General features: G+C 38.3%; 1 protein-coding gene across 4 annotated transcripts; it reads right to left on the reverse strand.

Moving 5' to 3' along the window:
- Window positions 1-893: 893 nt before the first annotated feature.
- LOC128019718 (AF4/FMR2 family member 3) lies at window positions 894-16,952 on the reverse strand. Of its 4 annotated transcripts, XM_052605875.1 has the most exons (19): window positions 16,589-16,952; window positions 15,969-16,262; window positions 12,219-12,296; window positions 11,746-11,779; window positions 10,759-10,816; window positions 10,158-10,209; window positions 8,690-8,727; window positions 8,146-8,323; window positions 4,429-6,486; window positions 4,182-4,291; window positions 3,907-4,066; window positions 3,605-3,738; window positions 3,429-3,492; window positions 3,026-3,162; window positions 2,626-2,697; window positions 2,419-2,512; window positions 2,231-2,280; window positions 1,945-2,138; window positions 894-1,757 (listed from the first exon to the last, which is right to left on the reverse strand). In XM_052605875.1, the coding sequence occupies exons 2-19, from the start codon at window positions 16,035-16,037 to the stop codon at window positions 1,636-1,638; spliced, it is 3,702 nt and encodes a 1,233-aa protein (XP_052461835.1). In that variant the 5' UTR covers window positions 16,038-16,262; window positions 16,589-16,952; the 3' UTR covers window positions 894-1,635. The 4 variants fall into 4 exon arrangements, with proteins under 4 accessions (XP_052461835.1, XP_052461832.1, XP_052461833.1 ...); XM_052605872.1 differs by lacking the exons at window positions 15,969-16,262; window positions 16,589-16,952 and having other exon boundaries at window positions 8,146-8,336; window positions 12,219-12,273; XM_052605873.1 differs by lacking the exons at window positions 11,746-11,779; window positions 15,969-16,262; window positions 16,589-16,952 and having other exon boundaries at window positions 8,146-8,336; window positions 12,219-12,291.
- Between the last annotated feature and the right edge of the window lie 1,392 nt (window positions 16,953-18,344).

Genomic DNA, 18,344 nt, shown 5'->3' on the forward strand with positions numbered 1-18,344 from the left:
TGATTAGATCCAGAGTGTGTCCACCTTTGTGTGTGGGTCCATGCACATGCTGAGTCAAGTCTAAAGTGTTTAGAACCATTATCATTTCTTATGTAGTTTTGTTTTCTGCATTGTCTATGTGAATAATAAAATCCACTGCAATTGCAAAACAGTCAAACTCTGAGGAAATCTTTGATAACATTTCTGTGACCTCTTCAACAAAAGCTGGAGAGTATTTTGCAGGCCTGTAAATAATAATAAATAATAAACAGAATGCATGGAGCACCTTTCAGCACAATCCCTAGATATTCAAAAGACAAGTACTGACCAAATGACACTTGCTTGCATTGATAGACATCTTTAAATAGAGTTTGGGTTTTAGGGTTTGTTGTGGGTGCTTAGGGTGGCCTGGATGAGTGTGAGATTTCCCGGCCTGAAATTGCGTCCCAGTCCAGCCATGGTAACGCTAAAATACATACATTTTTAAGATTTTAAATGTAACACTTACCATTTTTCATTAATCGATTCTTAAAATAATTGCTAGTTGCAGCCCTAAATCAATTTGAATGGGAATTTTCAGTTTGAAAAATTATGATACATATAAAGGTTATAATTTTTTAGAATTTGAATTTAATTTATTTAGGGCTGATTAATTGATTTCCTCAATTAATCGGATAAAAAAAGCCCACTTTGTTTTATTTTATATTTGACACATTAAGCATTCTTTCACTCTTTAGGTAAAGTTACTATGTGAGGACATTCCTGCTTTTATTTCCTTAGGTTTTGATAAAATGGTATCCATAAAAGTTTTCACTAGAATGTGTGAAGTCTATATTCATTTGTAGGTTAAGTCTGATTTGCATCATCATCATCGTCATCATCATCAACAACATATGATCAACACAACTACAGTCTCCTGTAAAAAAAATTTAATTTACAAAAGTCCTGATTATGTTTTTTTTCTTTCTTTCAGTATAAACTTTACAACAACTTAACACAATGTCATCAGAAGTCATGGCTGTATGCTGGCTATTGATATGATGTAAAAATCTCAGACTTATTGCACATAGAAAAAAAATCACATTCAGAGATCTTAAAGAGATTTTTTCATGCACAAATTTTGATATAAGAAGTTAGGAAAGGCTCTTAAAAAATGTTTTTTTACTTAAGTTAGATGATGCAACCCATCATACAAAAACTATTTTAAACCAGTAAAGAGATTTGTAACGGCAATGTATTTACATACAGAAAATAAAACCCTTTAAAAATTAATTGCTTATATAAAAATGTGGCACATTTTAGAAAAGCAGCACTTGATGAATTAGCCAACAATGGTTCCTTTTCAAACCTTGATGCTAAGAATTGAATGACCAAGGTTCTTTTGATTTGACCAGCCTGATAGCATTAAAGAAAACATAATTGTTTCTGACACGTATCCTGAAATATCTTGACATTTAATGCTCAGTAAGGTGACGTAACACAGGTATGTCCATTCCTTAATACCCAATGAGGACATGATGTCTGGCAGACAAACTTCATTACTGTCTTGATCCAAAACCAGACTCCTTGGTCACAGAGCGCAGGGTCACTGTAAAATGTTTTGCTAATTTGGCAAAACAAGTGATTTGTGAAGTTTGTGAATGTCTCTGCATGGTATTATGATAGGTTAGCACTGATCCGGATCCACTGCAGCCCTTGCCTGGTGTACTGGACGATATGGGCCATGCTGCTATGCAGGGTCAAAGGCCCAGTCAGTGTGTTCAGATAGTTGAAAAATTCTGGTGTGGGTGTGAGAGAGAATACTTTTATATATAAATATAAATATTAAAATGCAACATTTTACAAAAAAATTGTAAATGTAGAATAGAAATAGATTTTTTTTAAATAAATAGCTAATACATGTTTTTTATAAATGATTATATTGGTCCCTTTGAAGACGAAAAGCATAACTGATTGAAAACCCACCCTTATTTTCTCTGGCCAGAGTATCAGCCACCTCCCAGTACTCGTAACTGTACAGGACACTGTTGGTGATGTTGAGGTGATTTGCTGCCATCTGGTGGATACGATGGGGAATGCTGATGACACTGCTCTGTGAGCTGCCTGTGTGAGACCCCATTATATTAACGGAGCAAATGGAGGCAGGAGGTACAGTTCCCCTGTAAAAGCACAAATACAGAGGTACAACATAAAGGTCTCTCACGGTGGGTGTGTAAATGATATCAAGGCCCAACTATAACCTAACTCTTACTTTCCAGCATCGTTCCAAGGAGGGGGTTTGTGAGGTCCTTTTGGAGAACTCTAATCAAAGTAAAAAACAGAAACAAGAATGAGTAAATCTTTGAACAGGACAACTTGGCTATTTTAACAAACTATATTTGCAGGTATTTTTTCAACTGTCTTTTGCATATTGATGTATGATAACTGATAACCGCCTACTTTGAAGTAGTCCAGCAGGACTTTGGAGTATTTAAGAGCGTTATCCTTTTTAAGGCGAAACAGTTGCCAATAAAGAAGAGCAAGACAGCGGAAACTGCAAACCAGAAACAAAATGTGCATTTTGTCAACAGACTTTAACACGATCAAGATTCAGATAATCAAAACGACAATACAGACAGTTGAAGATTTTTGCAGTGTTGTATTTACCATAGTACAGCTAGCTGTTTGTCTTCCTGGCTGGCTCCAGGTCCGACGTGACTCTTAAGTTTCATAGCATATCTATCCAACATATAGAACATGTCAAATCAACACAGAACTTCTGACAAACATTGGCCTTTTCTGGCCAATTCTATTTTGGAATCTTTCAAATATTGGTCATTGTAAAAACATCAAATATATTGACACTGATTTACACGTTTTGTGGCCTGCTGTTGCTATTATCATCACAGCACTTAATCAAACCCACATCTCCTGTAGGTAAAACATAGTGGGTATGCATCCTGTCACAAGGAGCTACCCAGTCATGTAATGTCTGGCCAATGGAAAATGTTGAAAAAAAAAAAAACACGTAAAAAGACCAACAGAGAAAAATAAAACTCTTAAACACCTTATGAGCTCCACAGTTTCAGCATACATGGTGTAAGGGGACTTGGACTCCAGCGGTCCCTCTTCCATGGCTTTACCACACTCCATGAAAGACAAAGCAGCATCCACATAATTCACAGCTTTTCCTAACTTATCCACCTGCAAACAGGGATAGAGACAAAAGGATAAAAGAAAGAAGTCAAATTAGTTACAGAGGATACAGACCAAACACACACACACACACACACACACACACGCATAAAGGTACTGCCCCAGTGGAAAGCTTTTGTCTTTTTTGTTTTGTTGAGAATGCATGTGGGGTTGTGGCTTCAAGGATGCAAAACTCTGACCTCTATAATTGTCTTGTCTAGTGGTAATCAGCGTTGGGAAAAGTTACTTAAAAAAAATCAATATCCATCATTTACCATTGCGTCTGCTCGATGTTTCAACCTCTTGGCCTCATGCAAGTAGTATTCAGCATGATGAGAGCTAACATGAAGGGAAGAAAGGAGAGATTAGGAAAGAACTAAGGGAAGGTGGTTGACATTAAATGTCACAGCACTGTTAAATGAAACAGAGGCATTAATAGACATTAACTCACACATCACTGATAGGTACGGTTCCTCTGTAGTGGACCGGAAGGTTCGAGGGAGGAACCAGCGAACCAGAGAGAGACTGTAGGTGTCCTGACACCCTGACACACTCCACCTCTACCTTGGGCTGCGTCTTCTGGTCCTGTTTCATTAATACATATTAATATATATTATATTAGAACAATTGTTAAAGAACCCTCTTCCAATACTGGCCATGTAAGGTTCATGAATTGCTATGTTGTTTTTAATCATTACAAGATAAGATAGAAAGAAAGACTTTAGTGTTCCATGTGAGCAATATTTTAAGAACCTGAATTTTCTGTGCTGTTGAATCTTTGTCTTTTTCTGGAGGTGTGTGGTACTTCTCAGCATGCTGAGTTTTCACTGTGGTTTTTGCGAGCTCCAGTATGCCAGATGGAGGAGACAATGGGGACACTGGCCTCTTGGAATAAAAGTAATCTTCTTGACATCTGCATACACAGCAATAAAAAGGACATCATGAGCACATCAATGAGCATGAGCCAGACAATAAACATGTCCCAGTTGACAAGTATAACAGTGAACAGTGAATAGCTCTAAATATACCCATTTTGCTTGTTGAAGGTTTCCTCAGTCTCATTATGGACTGACACTGGTAGTTTATCTGCACGTGATTGATTTCTCTTATTCTCTCTCTGAGCATCTCCATTTTCAGCCTGATTTAGTAAAATACACACACAAAAAAGCATACATGTATGCAAAAACACAAATCTCATATTCAGAGGAACATTAATTTAAGAATTGCAGATTTGTCTGCATTGATTAAAAATAAAGATGATTTTCTCTTCCTCACTTTTCTTTTACTTCTGCCATCTTCAGGCAGTTGGTCCAAGTGGTGCAGGTCTTTCATTGAAGTCTTTTCTTTCGCCTTTCCCAATGACAAAGCTGAAGATGAGGACTGTCTCTCAGTAATCTCATCTGCACTAGGGAGTCTACCCAGAAGCGATAGGTCTATCCTCACAACAAGTTTTCTCAGGCCTCGATGTGCGACATTGGGGGATTTTTCAGATCGACCGAAAGGCACCAGTGTGTAGAGTTTGTGTCTGCCCCGACCTTGTTTATCTGTCTCAGGGGTGCTTAAGCTTGACCCGTGGGGGTGAGCACCAGTGCCAGAAGTCTGTTTGTCATGTCTCCTTTTCGACACAGTTTTTTGGTTTGATGTTGAATCTGCAGGGACTTTGGCAACATTCCGGGGTGGACTGGACTCAGAGTCTGATTCGGAGGAAGATGATGAGGACGATGATGATGAGGAGGAGGATGAGGATGAGGAAGATGACGGATGAGTGGGCTTGATGACAGGAGTAGGGGAAGGTGGAGAAAGTGGTGGAGAAAGTCTAGTGTCTGTCACGTAAGGACCTGAGGAAATGTCCTCATTGCTCCACCTTCTCTTCTTCTTCCTCTGCTCTTCAAGGTTAGGTCCATTGTATTGCTTTTGAGTGTGATGCTGGCTGTTGGTGTGAGGTCTTTGTTTGGGCTGCACTGACTTCCATTCAACTTCCTGCTCCCTCCTCCTTCTCCGCTTCCTCTCTCTTTCCCCTTCCTCAGTTCTCCTATCTTCCTCGTCTTCCTCTTCCTCAGAACTCAGAACCCAGCGACGTCTTATAACTTGCTCCTCCGCCAGTCTTTGTCTCTGCTCCTTGCTGGTCTGCACCAGGGTTGCTCCCTTGGCCTTACCTCGGTTGTCCACCTCTCGCTCTCTCTCTTTTGGCTTCGGGTCTTTTTGGGAAGGCCTGGTTCCGGGCACTGGGGCATCCCCTAGTTTGACCTTGGGCTTTGGGCTGGAACTCTGTTGGGAAGTCTGTTTAGAGCTGGACTGCTTCGTATCCGGGAAAGATTTAGTCTTCAAGCTGTGACTAGATCGACTGTTGACTTCGCTCCGGGACGAGTCCCTGGACTTTGACGAGGGACCACGTTCAGAACTCTTTAGATTATTAAAATGAGATGAATGGCCTGATTTGGGGTGTGAATTGTGGATTGACACCCCTGTAGGTTCATTGCTTCTGTGATGATGTTCAATACTATGGTCAGTTGTAGATGAGTGCCTGGCTTGTGGTTTTGGGCTAACGCTTGGTCTTTGCTTTGACGAATGCTTTGAAATAGGGTTTGAAGGTGAGTTAAACCTTTGCTTGCATGTGGTTTCAGAGTTTTTGGCTTCAAGCTTGTGTGTGAGATCTTTGTGTGACTTTTCTGTTGAGCTGTGTTTGGAATGATTGGGTTGTTGGGGAGGACCAGGTCTGGAGTCTTTGGAACGAGAGTCTCTGGATCTAGAGTCTTTGGGTCTAAACTCCTTTGTCTGGTCGGCGCTATGGTCCGGAGGCACCCATGGCCTTACTTTAGGACGATGTGCTGGATTAGAGGTAACGTTTGGCCTTGCAATATGCCTGAGACTTTTTTTTTGAGGTGGCTGTACCTGAGGATATGTACCTTGGCTAGGTACTGCTGTGGATGAAAGACTTGGACTGGGGCTTCTGGGAGGGTGTAAAGGTAGAGGGCTGGGACTTCGACTCCCTTGGAGGCTGTCTCCTGGACTTGGACACACACTTGGCACTGGGCTCGGCAACAGGCTAATTCCTGGACTGGGGCATGGACTGTATTCTGGGCTGGGCTCAGGACTGTTTCTGGGGCTGTAGTCAAATTTTGGACTTGGGACCGGACTTTCACATGGACTGTAATCCCGTCTGGACTCAGAGTCTCTGCTCCAGTATCTTCCAGGTGATGGTCCTCGGCCACAGTCAGATTTTGCACTTTGTCGCTGTCCTCCACCTGGGTCGTGGTCAGCTGAATGATGATTTTTAGGGACTTTCTCAAGCCACCTGTCCAGCTGCCACTGTGTGGATGGTGGACTTTCCGTCTGAACAGAGAAAAGACATGAGTTCAAGACAGAGAATGTAACAATGGTAAAACTGATCAAATACTATTACTCTAAATTTGAATTTAATAAAATAATGTGAATTTGATCAAATATAAATCAAGATTGACCTGGATTATAAAACGTGACAAGATTATGATCATCAGTGAACCTGCTCTTGACCATAAACTCTTGACCACTGAGGATGATAACAGTATCACCGAAAATACATTACAGAAACTCTTTAACAAATTAGTGTGCAGCTGACATTTTAACAAAGTGAACATCACATTTAAAATAACAGTGGTGATGGACGGTCAATCATGGCAGGTTATAGGCTAATCGTAGGAATATTAGATAGATAGAACTTCTAGCTATTGAACATCTCAATTCTTTACCATACTGATGCAACGGAAACACTCTGTGTGCAGAAGATTGTATAAACCAGTATCTGACTGCATGACAATGTATTTACTCAACAATGTGATAGTGGCAAAACATTGTTGGAAAAAATACAATGAGAAATGATTTGAATGGACAAATAGGAAATATGAGTATTTATGTAAATGGGCCTGTGTGTCAAAGGGAGAGAGAGAAAAAAAAAACAGGAGGTGAAAGGGTGAACGAGAGAAAGGGCCAGAAAAATGGACATTCCTTAAACCCTAGCAAACCCTCTTTCAATTTCACACTGCTTATACCATTACATTGCCTCTAAAGTTCAATCAGTCCAAACTATTACAAACCAGAAATAAGCTGCACTGAAAATAAATACTGTATGACAACATAATCTCACTTTATAGTGTAATAAAGTAAGCTATACTCACTATTGACTTTACAAAACATTTGAATTAACGACACAAAATCAAAGCAAATACTCACTTGAAAGCACACTTGAGCTCCAGGGCAGACTGAGCTTTCCTCTCTCGCCTCCAGTAGCTGACCAGAGCTAATTTAAACTTTAACTCCTCCACTCAAACATTCCCCCTTCCCCTCTCTCTTTCCAGCAAAGACACTGCATCTCTTGTGCCCTTTTCCCATTGCCCCTCCCCTCAACCCCCCCCCCCCACTGGAACCGTGTGGTGTTTCCAAGCCGTCCTTCTCAGAGACACTACATGACTGCATGTAGATGAAAAACACATGGTGTTCCCACCTCCCTTCTCCACAGGTTAGAAATAGATGGCATGTTCAGTAATAGAGCCAGCTGTGTCACACAGACACCTTCATTCATATGGTGGTGTAGCACTATGCTACTAAAGCTTTTAATCCCTCCTTCTGATGAAAAAAAAAGTACTTGCTAGAGACCCCAAACGTCATATAAGAACACATCCTAAAACGATTTAAATATTTTCCTGTGCTGTTTCAAAGGGAAAGCTCACCCAGAAATAATTTTCATTGTTTAGGGTAACCAATCCCTTTAAGTTCTGCTTTTTGTGACGAAATCAATGTTGACATGTATTACTTCCAATCTAGTTAGTCATCCGGGACACCACATGTAGACATGACACCCAGATTCTAAAGTCTCAGCGGCCGCCCCTCGACATTCCTCTCTCCACCCCCCACCATCCCATTTTACCTCATCTGCTAAAAACAACTACTAGGAAACAGAGAGAGCGAGGCAATGAGAAATAGTGTACTTCACTGCAAAAAAATGCTAGCGCATACCTCTGTACTGCAGTTTAGGGTCCGCTGTTGGGGTGATGTCCCGCACCGGTTGTGTGTCCCTGGGCTCGGGCTGTGTGACCGCTGACTGCTGCTTTCCCACTCGCTGGAAGGGTCTGAGCCTGAAGACCCTGAGCTAGAATGTCTCACTCTTCCGACGTGTGTGTGTGCGGTGCTGCTGCTGGCCTGACAAGCTGTCAGTCAGTACATGCAAACAATGGATATGGATTGAGAAGCACGGGCATTTCTTAGGCCACACATTCAGAATGCATTTACATGTATCACAGTCTTGACTATCAAGTTGAAAGAAATTTAAAAATCCCAACAAATATGCAGACTAAACACTACGAGTGGTGTGTGTGCGTGTGTATGTGTGTTTGGGAGTTGAACATGTTGAAAGGCCAAAAGAAACAGAGGCTGGTCTATCATCCAGCTGTCACATTCCACATATTCTGACCTCTTCAATATGTAAAACACACACTCACACATACAGACACAAACAATGGATAATAATGAGAACGGCTACAGTTACTAACGTAAAACTTACCGGTCATTATCAGCCCAAGAAGTTGTTTGCTCACTTCCCTGATTAACAGATAAGAATAAATAAATAAAAAAATAAGAAAAATGTGAATAAAATAGCTTTTTAGCTTGGAATCTTCAACTTTATGGCCATTACTAGCATCCTGACAAAAGCAAAAGCTACAATCCTGCAGTAACAGCAGAAAGGTCACGACTCTGGTGTATTTTATGACTCAGACTGTTATGACTCATAATCCTGGAGTCCTGTGTTGAGATACACACATGTACAAGTAGGTTAAAGTTAGAGTCAAATATCAAACTTGCTACACTGAAACTATGTCAAGTTCAGCAGCACAGACATGGAGCAGTGTCATTTTTCCCAAGAAGGCAAAAAGGCAGTGCCTCCAAAACAAAATGTGTAACATGAGATCATAATTTGTTTTCGATAGGACTCCTATTGAAGTGAATGTGAGGGAGGATCAGCTAGATACTGTACAGTTTACTCATACAGCCCCACAAACCAGCCTGAATCGGTTAATCGGGTCAGAATGGATGGACTTATTATAAAGAAAACAACTCAAACACTTTCCATTATGTTGGAATCAAACAAACTTGAAAGGACTTGAAATTTTCTGCATGTGAGATGTTTTTTTTTATTTTTATTTTTTTTAGCAACCTCTCAGCTTGATTTAATTATGGGTCACCTCTTTAAATGATTACAAGGGCAGCGTTTACACAGGAATAGATGATTAATAGTCTTTGACTCATAATAAAAAAATGTATAGTCACTTATTTATACAAAAGGGTTGACACTCCTTTTCAAATGTCTGTTTTCTTTTTTAAGAAATTCATAGTCAAGACATTTACTTTTACAGGACATTTACAAACAAGACATTTCTTTATTTCCCAAATAAATGCTTTTAATTTAAACATTATATTCAAAAGATCCTTAAAAATGCATCATGGTTTCCAAAATATTAAGCAGCACAACTGCTTCCAACATTGATAAAAATAAGACATGTTTATTGAGGCCTATATTCGAATGATTTCTGAAGGATCATGTGACACGTGAGACTGGAGTAATGATGCTGAAAATTCAGCTTCTTTGTTATTACAGGAACACATTACATTTTTAAATATATTAAAATGGCTTTAAAAGTTATTTTTATTGAAGCATATGGGTAGCGATATTCAATTTGGAATGTAATATGCAAAATGACAATGCAATATGTAAAATGACAATGCATTTCTGTATTTACATTTACATTTGTGCAACGTATGGTATATATATATATGGCAGAATTAGTGTCAGAATGGCAGAGTTAGTGTCAATGTAGTGCTTTCTACAATGCAAACACAAATGCCACAGCAGCCAGGTGGTTTTGTTTTTAAATGCATTTTGTGATAAATGAACAAATAAGCTGGACTGTGTTCAAAGTTAACAGTTAGCACAAGCAGTGCAAAAAAGTTATTAATACTAATTGATGATATACCTCGTCCTTGTCATCTTCGTCACTGCTGAGCTTCAGGTCATCAGCGAGCATGCTGCGAGAGTCAAACATGAGAGAATTTGTCACACTTGACAAAGAGACTTATTCGTTGTGCCAATCTGCAGCACATCTGTGTGTGTGTGTGTGTATTAAATGTGTGAGTTTGCCTCGAGCGGTCTAGCTATATGAGATTGTATCTGATTACAACCTTCAAAGAAAAAGGTCATAAACACAGTGCTCTAATGTTGAACAGTGATGTAATATGATGGTAGTGTGGTTTAAAGCTCTACCCTACTGTGTTAACCTGCTCTGTAATTAGATAGTAACTCAGTGAACTTTATGAAGTCTATGGAGTTAGTATGGTGGTTAGAGACGGTTGAGATATATAACACTGGGCTAACCCTCCATGTGAAGCTGGTTTTAAACAGCAGTGGGCCCAAAGCAGTTAAATTTCAGGAAGCCCAGTCTAATTATACACACTAATATGCACAGACGTTCAACAGACGTTGTTTATGGTGTAATAAAGTGAACAGGTAGAAGCAGTTCAGACACAACATGTTGCTTGGTTAGCATGGACGGATTGGGTGCTGTGCACCCCACTTACGATTTATGAGGGGCCACGAGTGGACGTGAGGGCATCCTCATAGAGACACCATCCCTCACTGAGAAAGCAACAGGAAGAGAAATCCATAAGCATTTTGGAGCAGAATGTAAAAACAGGGCTATATATTAGCACAGCTGTGTATACATATACAGACGTGAATCATGTAGCGATATCTCAAATACAACAAAGCAGGTAATAAAGAGCAAGCTTCTTATTACACACACAATAGGCATCCACAATATATCTGTACCATATAAGTTTGTTATAAAATTATGTGAAATTAATATCAGTCAAATTGGATTTTTAATTTTACACCACTGTTCAAACGTTTATGGTCAGTATAACTTTTTTTTTTATTCAGTTAATACTTTTATTTAGCAAAGACACATTAATTGATCTTTATAATGTTACAAACGTTGTCTTAATCAAATAATTGCTGTTCTTTTTTAACTTTTTATTCATCAAAGAGTTCTTAAGAAAATATGTATAATGGTTTGTACAAAAAAAAAAAGGTTTTTAACATTCATAATATTAAGAAATCAGGATATTAGAATGATTTCTGAGGGATTGTCATGGGGCAATGACTGCTGAAAATTCAGCTTAGCCATCACAGAAATAGATATTTAAAAAATTATTAAAACAATTATTTTACATTTTCATATAATTTTGTCATATTTAATACTTTTAATATCAAAAGAAATATATATTTTTTAATTCAATTCAATGTTGTGATGCCAAAATTCACTTGTAACATTTATAATGATTGTTTTTAGTTTTTAGAATTTATAGAATTAAGAATTTAGAATGTATCAACACCAAATAGCAAATAAGTTCACTATCAGTCAATTAACAGTTATTAGCCATGAAAATAACCATAATCTTATCTGTATCAGTCAGAATAACCTTTGGTGCATCCCTAATCCAGACAGAAAGACATGTATCTAAAACAGTGCTCCAAACATACAGTTTGCACAGTAGCATGTTTACCATGTCTGTGTCGTGAATTGGGCTGTTTTCCCTCCTAAAACAGATAAACAGCATAAACCAAATCAGTCAAATCAACACAAACAGCATCTTGACAAAAGACAAAAGGGTGAATTCTGTAATAAACATCGTCACACTGTATCTTAGCACCTAACCTTTTACCTTAAGCCCCCAAAATTCCGTGTAACAAGGTGTCATTAAATTAGAGGTACATTTCAGTCACTAGAACCGGCCTGCATTGTGCTTTGGGCATTGCTACCCGATTTGCATAATTTCTGTAGTTACTCTTGTGCTAAAACAACACAGATTTATGAGTGTGTGCAAATAAACAATGCATGCGTAATATCCATCGGGGAGAGAGAGGAAAAGAGCGAAAGAGATAAACATACAGACGGAGACAGAGCAGAGATGGTGCTGTATACTGCTAAATTTATCACATTTGCCTGCAGTCTGTAATAAACCCTATGCATGCGTACCTTTGTGTTTGAGTACAGGAAATGCTGAGTGCCCCCTTCCCCTGGGGGCTGCTGGTAAGGCCAGGACTGGGTCATGTCCTGCGGAGAGATGAGAGGACAGTGGCAAAAAGTAAAAATGACTTACAGGTTTGGAAAATGAACTTTCCTGTGATAACCAAACATTTTATTTCCTGCATGTTAATCATAACAGGAGCAGACACTGCAGAAGTAATGTCTTATTTAGATCCTGTGTTATTAAAGAGTGACTGTTAATCCATTTAATGACATAATATCCATCAGTGAGAGTTCATTATCTTTTGATGAAGAACTTACAGTATTTGTGGGTTTGTGGAAACTTATGGCATTTCTTATAATATGTGTGATTAAATAACTTACTCAGTAAAAACTTTATTGTGTAATCTGTGCTTGTGGCTGTGTGTGTGTCACAGAGCAGGAAGCAGTGTGTGAAATGGACATGAGTTATCGACCCTCATAATCGTTAGGAAAACAGATGTGCAGACGTTTGTCTGATTAAGCTAAAAATGCTCATGGTCTAACAGTCATTTATCTGAAAGTAAAACATTCATTCAGAACTGTTTCAAAAAAGTTGCACACATTAACTGTTTTCTCATTTAAATGTTTTTTTTTTTATATATATAAATTATATATGGCTGACTGCAATTTGAAAATTTCTGCAATGGTACAGATTATAGTCTTCGCATGATTCTGCATCCATGCTGCTAAGTTGAACACAACTGCACTTTTGGCCAATGCCAATAAATAATATATAAATAATAATTGAAAAACTGATCACACTTCCATTTTCTGATTTTGGTTACACATAGAGATGGTCATTGGATGAGCCAATGTTACATGTGTCAGGAGGATGGTGCAGATACTCAAACACCAATATTTCTGTGTGACCAACTTGTAAAATTGAAAATTGTTTGGCCTCATGTGGAATTCCTTATTGCGTAGACTCCACGACTGGATTTTGCTCAAATTTTCCAAACAATGGGTAATGTGACTGCACTTTTGTAGCTGTCTGTGCATACAGTATTTAACAGAAGAACGAAACTCTTACAGGTTTAGATCAATTTGAGGGTAAACTACTAGGTTAAACACCACCATGTGTTCAACACAGACTGCTAAAGTCGAACTGCACAACAGTATCATATTGTAAACATACATTATACACATCAATCGTCCTTCCTTGCCTGTAGCAATATTTCGAAAACACACACCTCCCTCCAGAGCATAACTCTTCCCCCTTCCCTCTCATCCACCTGCTTCATTATCTCTCTCGCCACCTTTAGTCACTAAGGACTCACCTCTCTTCACCAACAACAAGGCTTCCCAGGTGAACCTGCAACTGCTTCTCTGTCTCTCTATGTATGTGCATCTCACTGTTCTCTGTCTGCACACTCCTTAGATTCTTTGACATGGCCCGATTTAATCATACAGGAGACAGTTGATTTGGCATTTCTACATTTGAAAAAGTACAAAAAAACAACAACAATACACTGTTTTGAAAAGGAGACATCTATTGTGATCTTTCTAAAAATACCTATGACCACAACAGCAACCCTGGGAAGACGTGCACATTCAGACTGATGGTAACAGACGGATATGAGAAATGGAGCACTGTATTGTACTGCACTGCGATGATCCTTATAAAGCATAATATACAACAAGCATGGTGTACCTGAAGGGTTTCACTCAGGGGTTTATTTTGAGGTTTTGACTGGCTCATCGTACATACTTACTACATTAAATATTGATTTAAATTATGCTAACACTTTATTTTAAGGTGTCATTGTTAAAGTGTAAGAATTGAGTACATTAAAATGAACATGCACTTACTATAGGGTTACGATTTGGGTTTGATTTAGGGTTAGTTTCATGCAATATGCATCATTTACTGTTATTACTATAGTCAGTACACTCACATATTAAAGATACTAAAGCTGTCACTGAGGCGGTACACTTTCAAAACATACTAATATGTAGTCTTTAGGTACTAATATCTACATTTGTTTTGAGGTGAATAAAGTACAAAGGTGTAACTTTTGAAAAGGTACCATACCAGTGACAGATTTGTACCTTTCTTTCTGACTGTGTACATGTAACAAGGACACTGAAAAATAAAGTGTTACCAAAAGTATTGTATTGTGCAAGTACACAGGTATCTATAAGAGAAGAATGTTATCTTTGAGCAGTCCTCTAAAAATATCTGAACAATCAGGTCAATCAATATTAATCAATATAATACCACCTGTTTTAAGCTGAGCTACATATTTTAGGAATGCATGATCAAATTTTAGGAATACACTGCAGCTGAATAAATGCCGCACAGCTGACATCTGCAGGTGATTTGGGTGCCATTGTGGTTGTCTGCACACATGCACTTGTCTGAACTGAAATGTAAAGTGTCCTCAAATGCTTTCAGTGTAGAAGCTGACTCACACGCAGCTGTAGGAAATGATAATGTATTTTTTGATGATCCCTCACTTTTTGTTTTATAATAAGCCTTCAACACCAGTTTAATAACCGTCAGAATGACTAAGAATGAGTCATTTGAGAAGCCAGTTTGTTTGCATGAGTGCAGCAGTCTGTGTGTGTGTGTGTGTGTGTGTATGTGTGTGTGTGTGTGTGTCAGCAAGAGAGGGAGAAATTCCCAAAGTTCAGAAGATAAACTATGTGCATTTATAACCTTACTCACTTAGTTCTGATCCTCTTTGGGCCCTCAGCTGATCTTCAATTTGTCTTCTCACAGTTTTTTATTACTATTATACCCAAATATGGGTCTGTAAATATTTGTACAAGCGAACCTATTCAGACAACGTGCATAATCCCCTTTAGATGCCTTCTGGTCTCTGTGGAAAAGTCCAAACTAAGATAAAGCGCAGAGATAAACATGATGTAACAGCACGAGAGGCAGCTGACGATTTTCTTGACAGATTGAAGACGCTCTCTAGAGTGACAGAGGAGGAAGTCGCTATTTAAAAATTTGAATTTGAATTTACCATCTAATCAAAGCTGCGCGCGCCACACAGCAAAACCGAAAACACCAAGTTGCGCTCAGAGGTACTCACACCGGAAAACAGTTCAACTGACAAAACCATAAAGCATCACTCAGAAGTTCTGTCAGTGTAGACTATAGAGATATGACAGCGCATGATTCCTCTAAATACATCTTTTTCGACTGTTTTCATTATTCCTCTGCGTTTTCAAATATTTGTCAAAAGTTAAAATGCACGTTGGTTTGGACGCCTATTTCTACACAACATTAAAAAGACTCTCGCGATGTGAAATCGTGTTCAAGTTCGCGGAGATAACCATAGCAACAGTACGTGATGATGACTCGTGATGATCAACATCAGACTTAACATTGACAAAACAAAAACTAATTATGCATAATATATATATATATATATATATATATATATATATATATATATATATATATATATATATATATATATATATATATATATATATATATATATATATATACATAAGAAAAAAAAAATTGTTTTAAAAAGTTTAAAGATAGTTGACGTTTGTCTAAGTATGGGACGCCAGAAAAAAGGGTTGCTTGAGACTGCGCCACTCAGTGTTCTGTTCATCAATAATAACAATACAAAATAATAATAAAAACAAATACAATTTAGAGAATAAATAGCATAACACTAAATAAAAAATGTAGTTATCGTCATGTTTTTATCTCTTCTTGAAAAACAATGGAATTAAACGCATCATGACACTAACCTGGGACGCGTGCTGAAGCATGAAGCAAACACTTGCAAGTTTTCCCTTACTTCCATAAATGGTAGGCATGTTGAGGTCGATTGTTCAGTAGTCCATTTTGGCAGACACAGAAGCGCAGCAGCGCGCACCGCGGGAGAACGAGCGTCAACAGGTCACGCATCGTAGGCACCGTCGGTGTTTCTGTGGAAGCACGCGATGCGCGGAGGCTGACGGACCGAGGGCTCGCCGTTGTCACCTAAACATCTCGTCAGACCGCTATGACGGCGATGAACGGAGATGCTCGTAGAAACACTCCTGCGTAAGCAAGCGGGGAGGAGGAAAACACAGTCACCGAGAAGCTGAAGCATCAATACCTCTGGGAAAACAAACAAAAATATCTATCTATCTATCTATCTATCTATCTATCTATCTATCTATCTATCTATCTATCTATCTATCTATCTATCTATCTATCTATCTATCTATCTATCTATCTATCTATCTATCATGGTTGTAAGGTAGACCTCAATTAACATCAGTGATGATTTTAACAAAGCAAACACATATCTTAAAAGATACAAGATACAGAGCTAGCCTTATATCTCGTAAGAGGAAAGAATGGAATGCAAACTGTTACATACCCACAGAAAATGATTGGGCAAGAAATGACTTCCACATAATTTCCAGATGCGTCTGTATTAGTGCTGAGATAGAGAGATAAGCTTGTTACTCACTGCAGACTTCCAGATCTGTGGGTGTACTCCATCTCCCCCCCGCATTGCTTCATACATTTCACTGAAATGACAGATAAACATGCAAACAGAGCCTAGCAGCATTAATGCATTATGAAAGCCAGGAGACAATTTATGGTGATGCTTAGGGAGACATGCACTTTCTCTCGGTCTGTGAACCGATTGTTCATTCACTCATCAGTGCAGTTTGGCTTTTGTTTGTGTCTGTGTGTGTGCAACTTGCTGTGACTCTTCCTGACATCTGACACACACAATCTTGTCCAACATGGAAACATTAGGATACTAAAAATCCCAAAATGACATATTTCCAACACCTTCTTGCCACCTGTTTATATATATATATAAAAAACATATGCACATAAAGATGTAAAACAGCCAGAATTAACTAATATAATTTTGACAAATTTTTGACAGGCAAAAAAAAAAAAAAAAAAAAAAAAAAAAAAACCTGCCCCCATTATTAAACCATTAATTCTTGTAATATATTTCCATAAACAAACTTGAGAGCAACTAGCCTGTGTAAAAATCACTGCCATGATGCCATGGGGTTTCTATGGTGTGGATTTCTATCTAGCCTTAATAAAAAAGTCAACCCTCTGATCTCTATGATATTGTGGCTATATTTGGCACAGGTCACTGGTTTCTTTTTAAGTCTAGGGGACATTTTCATCCATTATATTGTGCACCAGATGAAAGTCTGACCACAATTAAAAGTAATAACTTACCAATCAAGTTGCATGATTTAAGGTGATTTGCAGATAATCTTTCACAAACATGGTAGTGACAGAAATGCCACAGATGTGCTGCTGTTCTTTCTTTCTTACAGTTGTGGTTTCATTACTAAGAGCGCTCTTCTTATGACCTCTCAGTCAGTACTCAGCCTCATGAAAAGAGAGCCACACCTGGAGGAAGAAAATAATCAAAAATAGCTTGAAACTGAGAAAGTGCTACCACCGTGTGTGAGAGAGATAGTGTCAGAGAAAGATAAGTATTGCAGCATGCAGTATTTAAAAAACAAAAATCACACAAAAGTGGAAGTGAAGTGAAGCTTGTTTGAATCTAAAGCACTTGTGTTTGAGAGTTTAATGAAGAATGAATCTGTATATGTGGTGTTTTTCTTCAGGCTGTATATATTTATGAGTTACAGTTGTCACTCCTACACAGAAAAGAACAGATGAACAATATAAACACTTCATTCACTTCAAAACAATCATAAATCTGTAATGTACAGCAGTAAAACATGCAGAGACTTCTCTTTTATACACATATATTGCATTTACGTTCAATGCAGAGCCACACGAGCAATAAAATATAGACTGCTTTTATTACCTCATATTGACCACTTATAACAACAGCTTTAGCTCAGAAGGTGTAAGATGGTGGCATTAATTTATTTTACAAAGAGTCACACTGATGATTTTTTTAAATAGGCAAAGACAAATAGACAGGACACTTAGAAAGCTAGAGTGGGAAAGAAAATACTTCAATGTAAAATTGAATCAAAATATTTAAAGAAATTAAAAAGGGGTGAGGGTCCAGAGTACTCTGAGAGGAAATATAGCAAGGGCATCCTTGGTTACAGCTACTAGAGATGATGGGTCTGGGGGATTGTAGGTAGTCCCATGGCAGCCCTGTTAAGACATGA

Source organism: Carassius gibelio, chromosome A9, assembly GCF_023724105.1.
Source record: "Carassius gibelio isolate Cgi1373 ecotype wild population from Czech Republic chromosome A9, carGib1.2-hapl.c, whole genome shotgun sequence".
Lineage (NCBI taxonomy): Eukaryota > Metazoa > Chordata > Actinopteri > Cypriniformes > Cyprinidae > Carassius > Carassius gibelio.

What these genes read in the sequence shown, in the direction of transcription:
- LOC128019718 (XM_052605875.1), bottom strand. Translation starts at nt 16,037, where the DNA reads ATGCCTACCATTTATGGAAGTAAGGGAAAACTTGCAAGTGTTTGCTTC. An exon ending in CTCGTGGCCCCTCATAAATC is followed by an intron (nt 10,210 to 10,758) that starts GTAAGTGGGGTG and finishes TGACTCTCGCAG; the next exon opens with CATGCTCGCTGATGACCTGA. An exon ending in CAACAGCACAGAAAATTCAG is followed by an intron (nt 3,739 to 3,906) that starts GTTCTTAAAATA and finishes TTAATGAAACAG; the next exon opens with GACCAGAAGACGCAGCCCAA.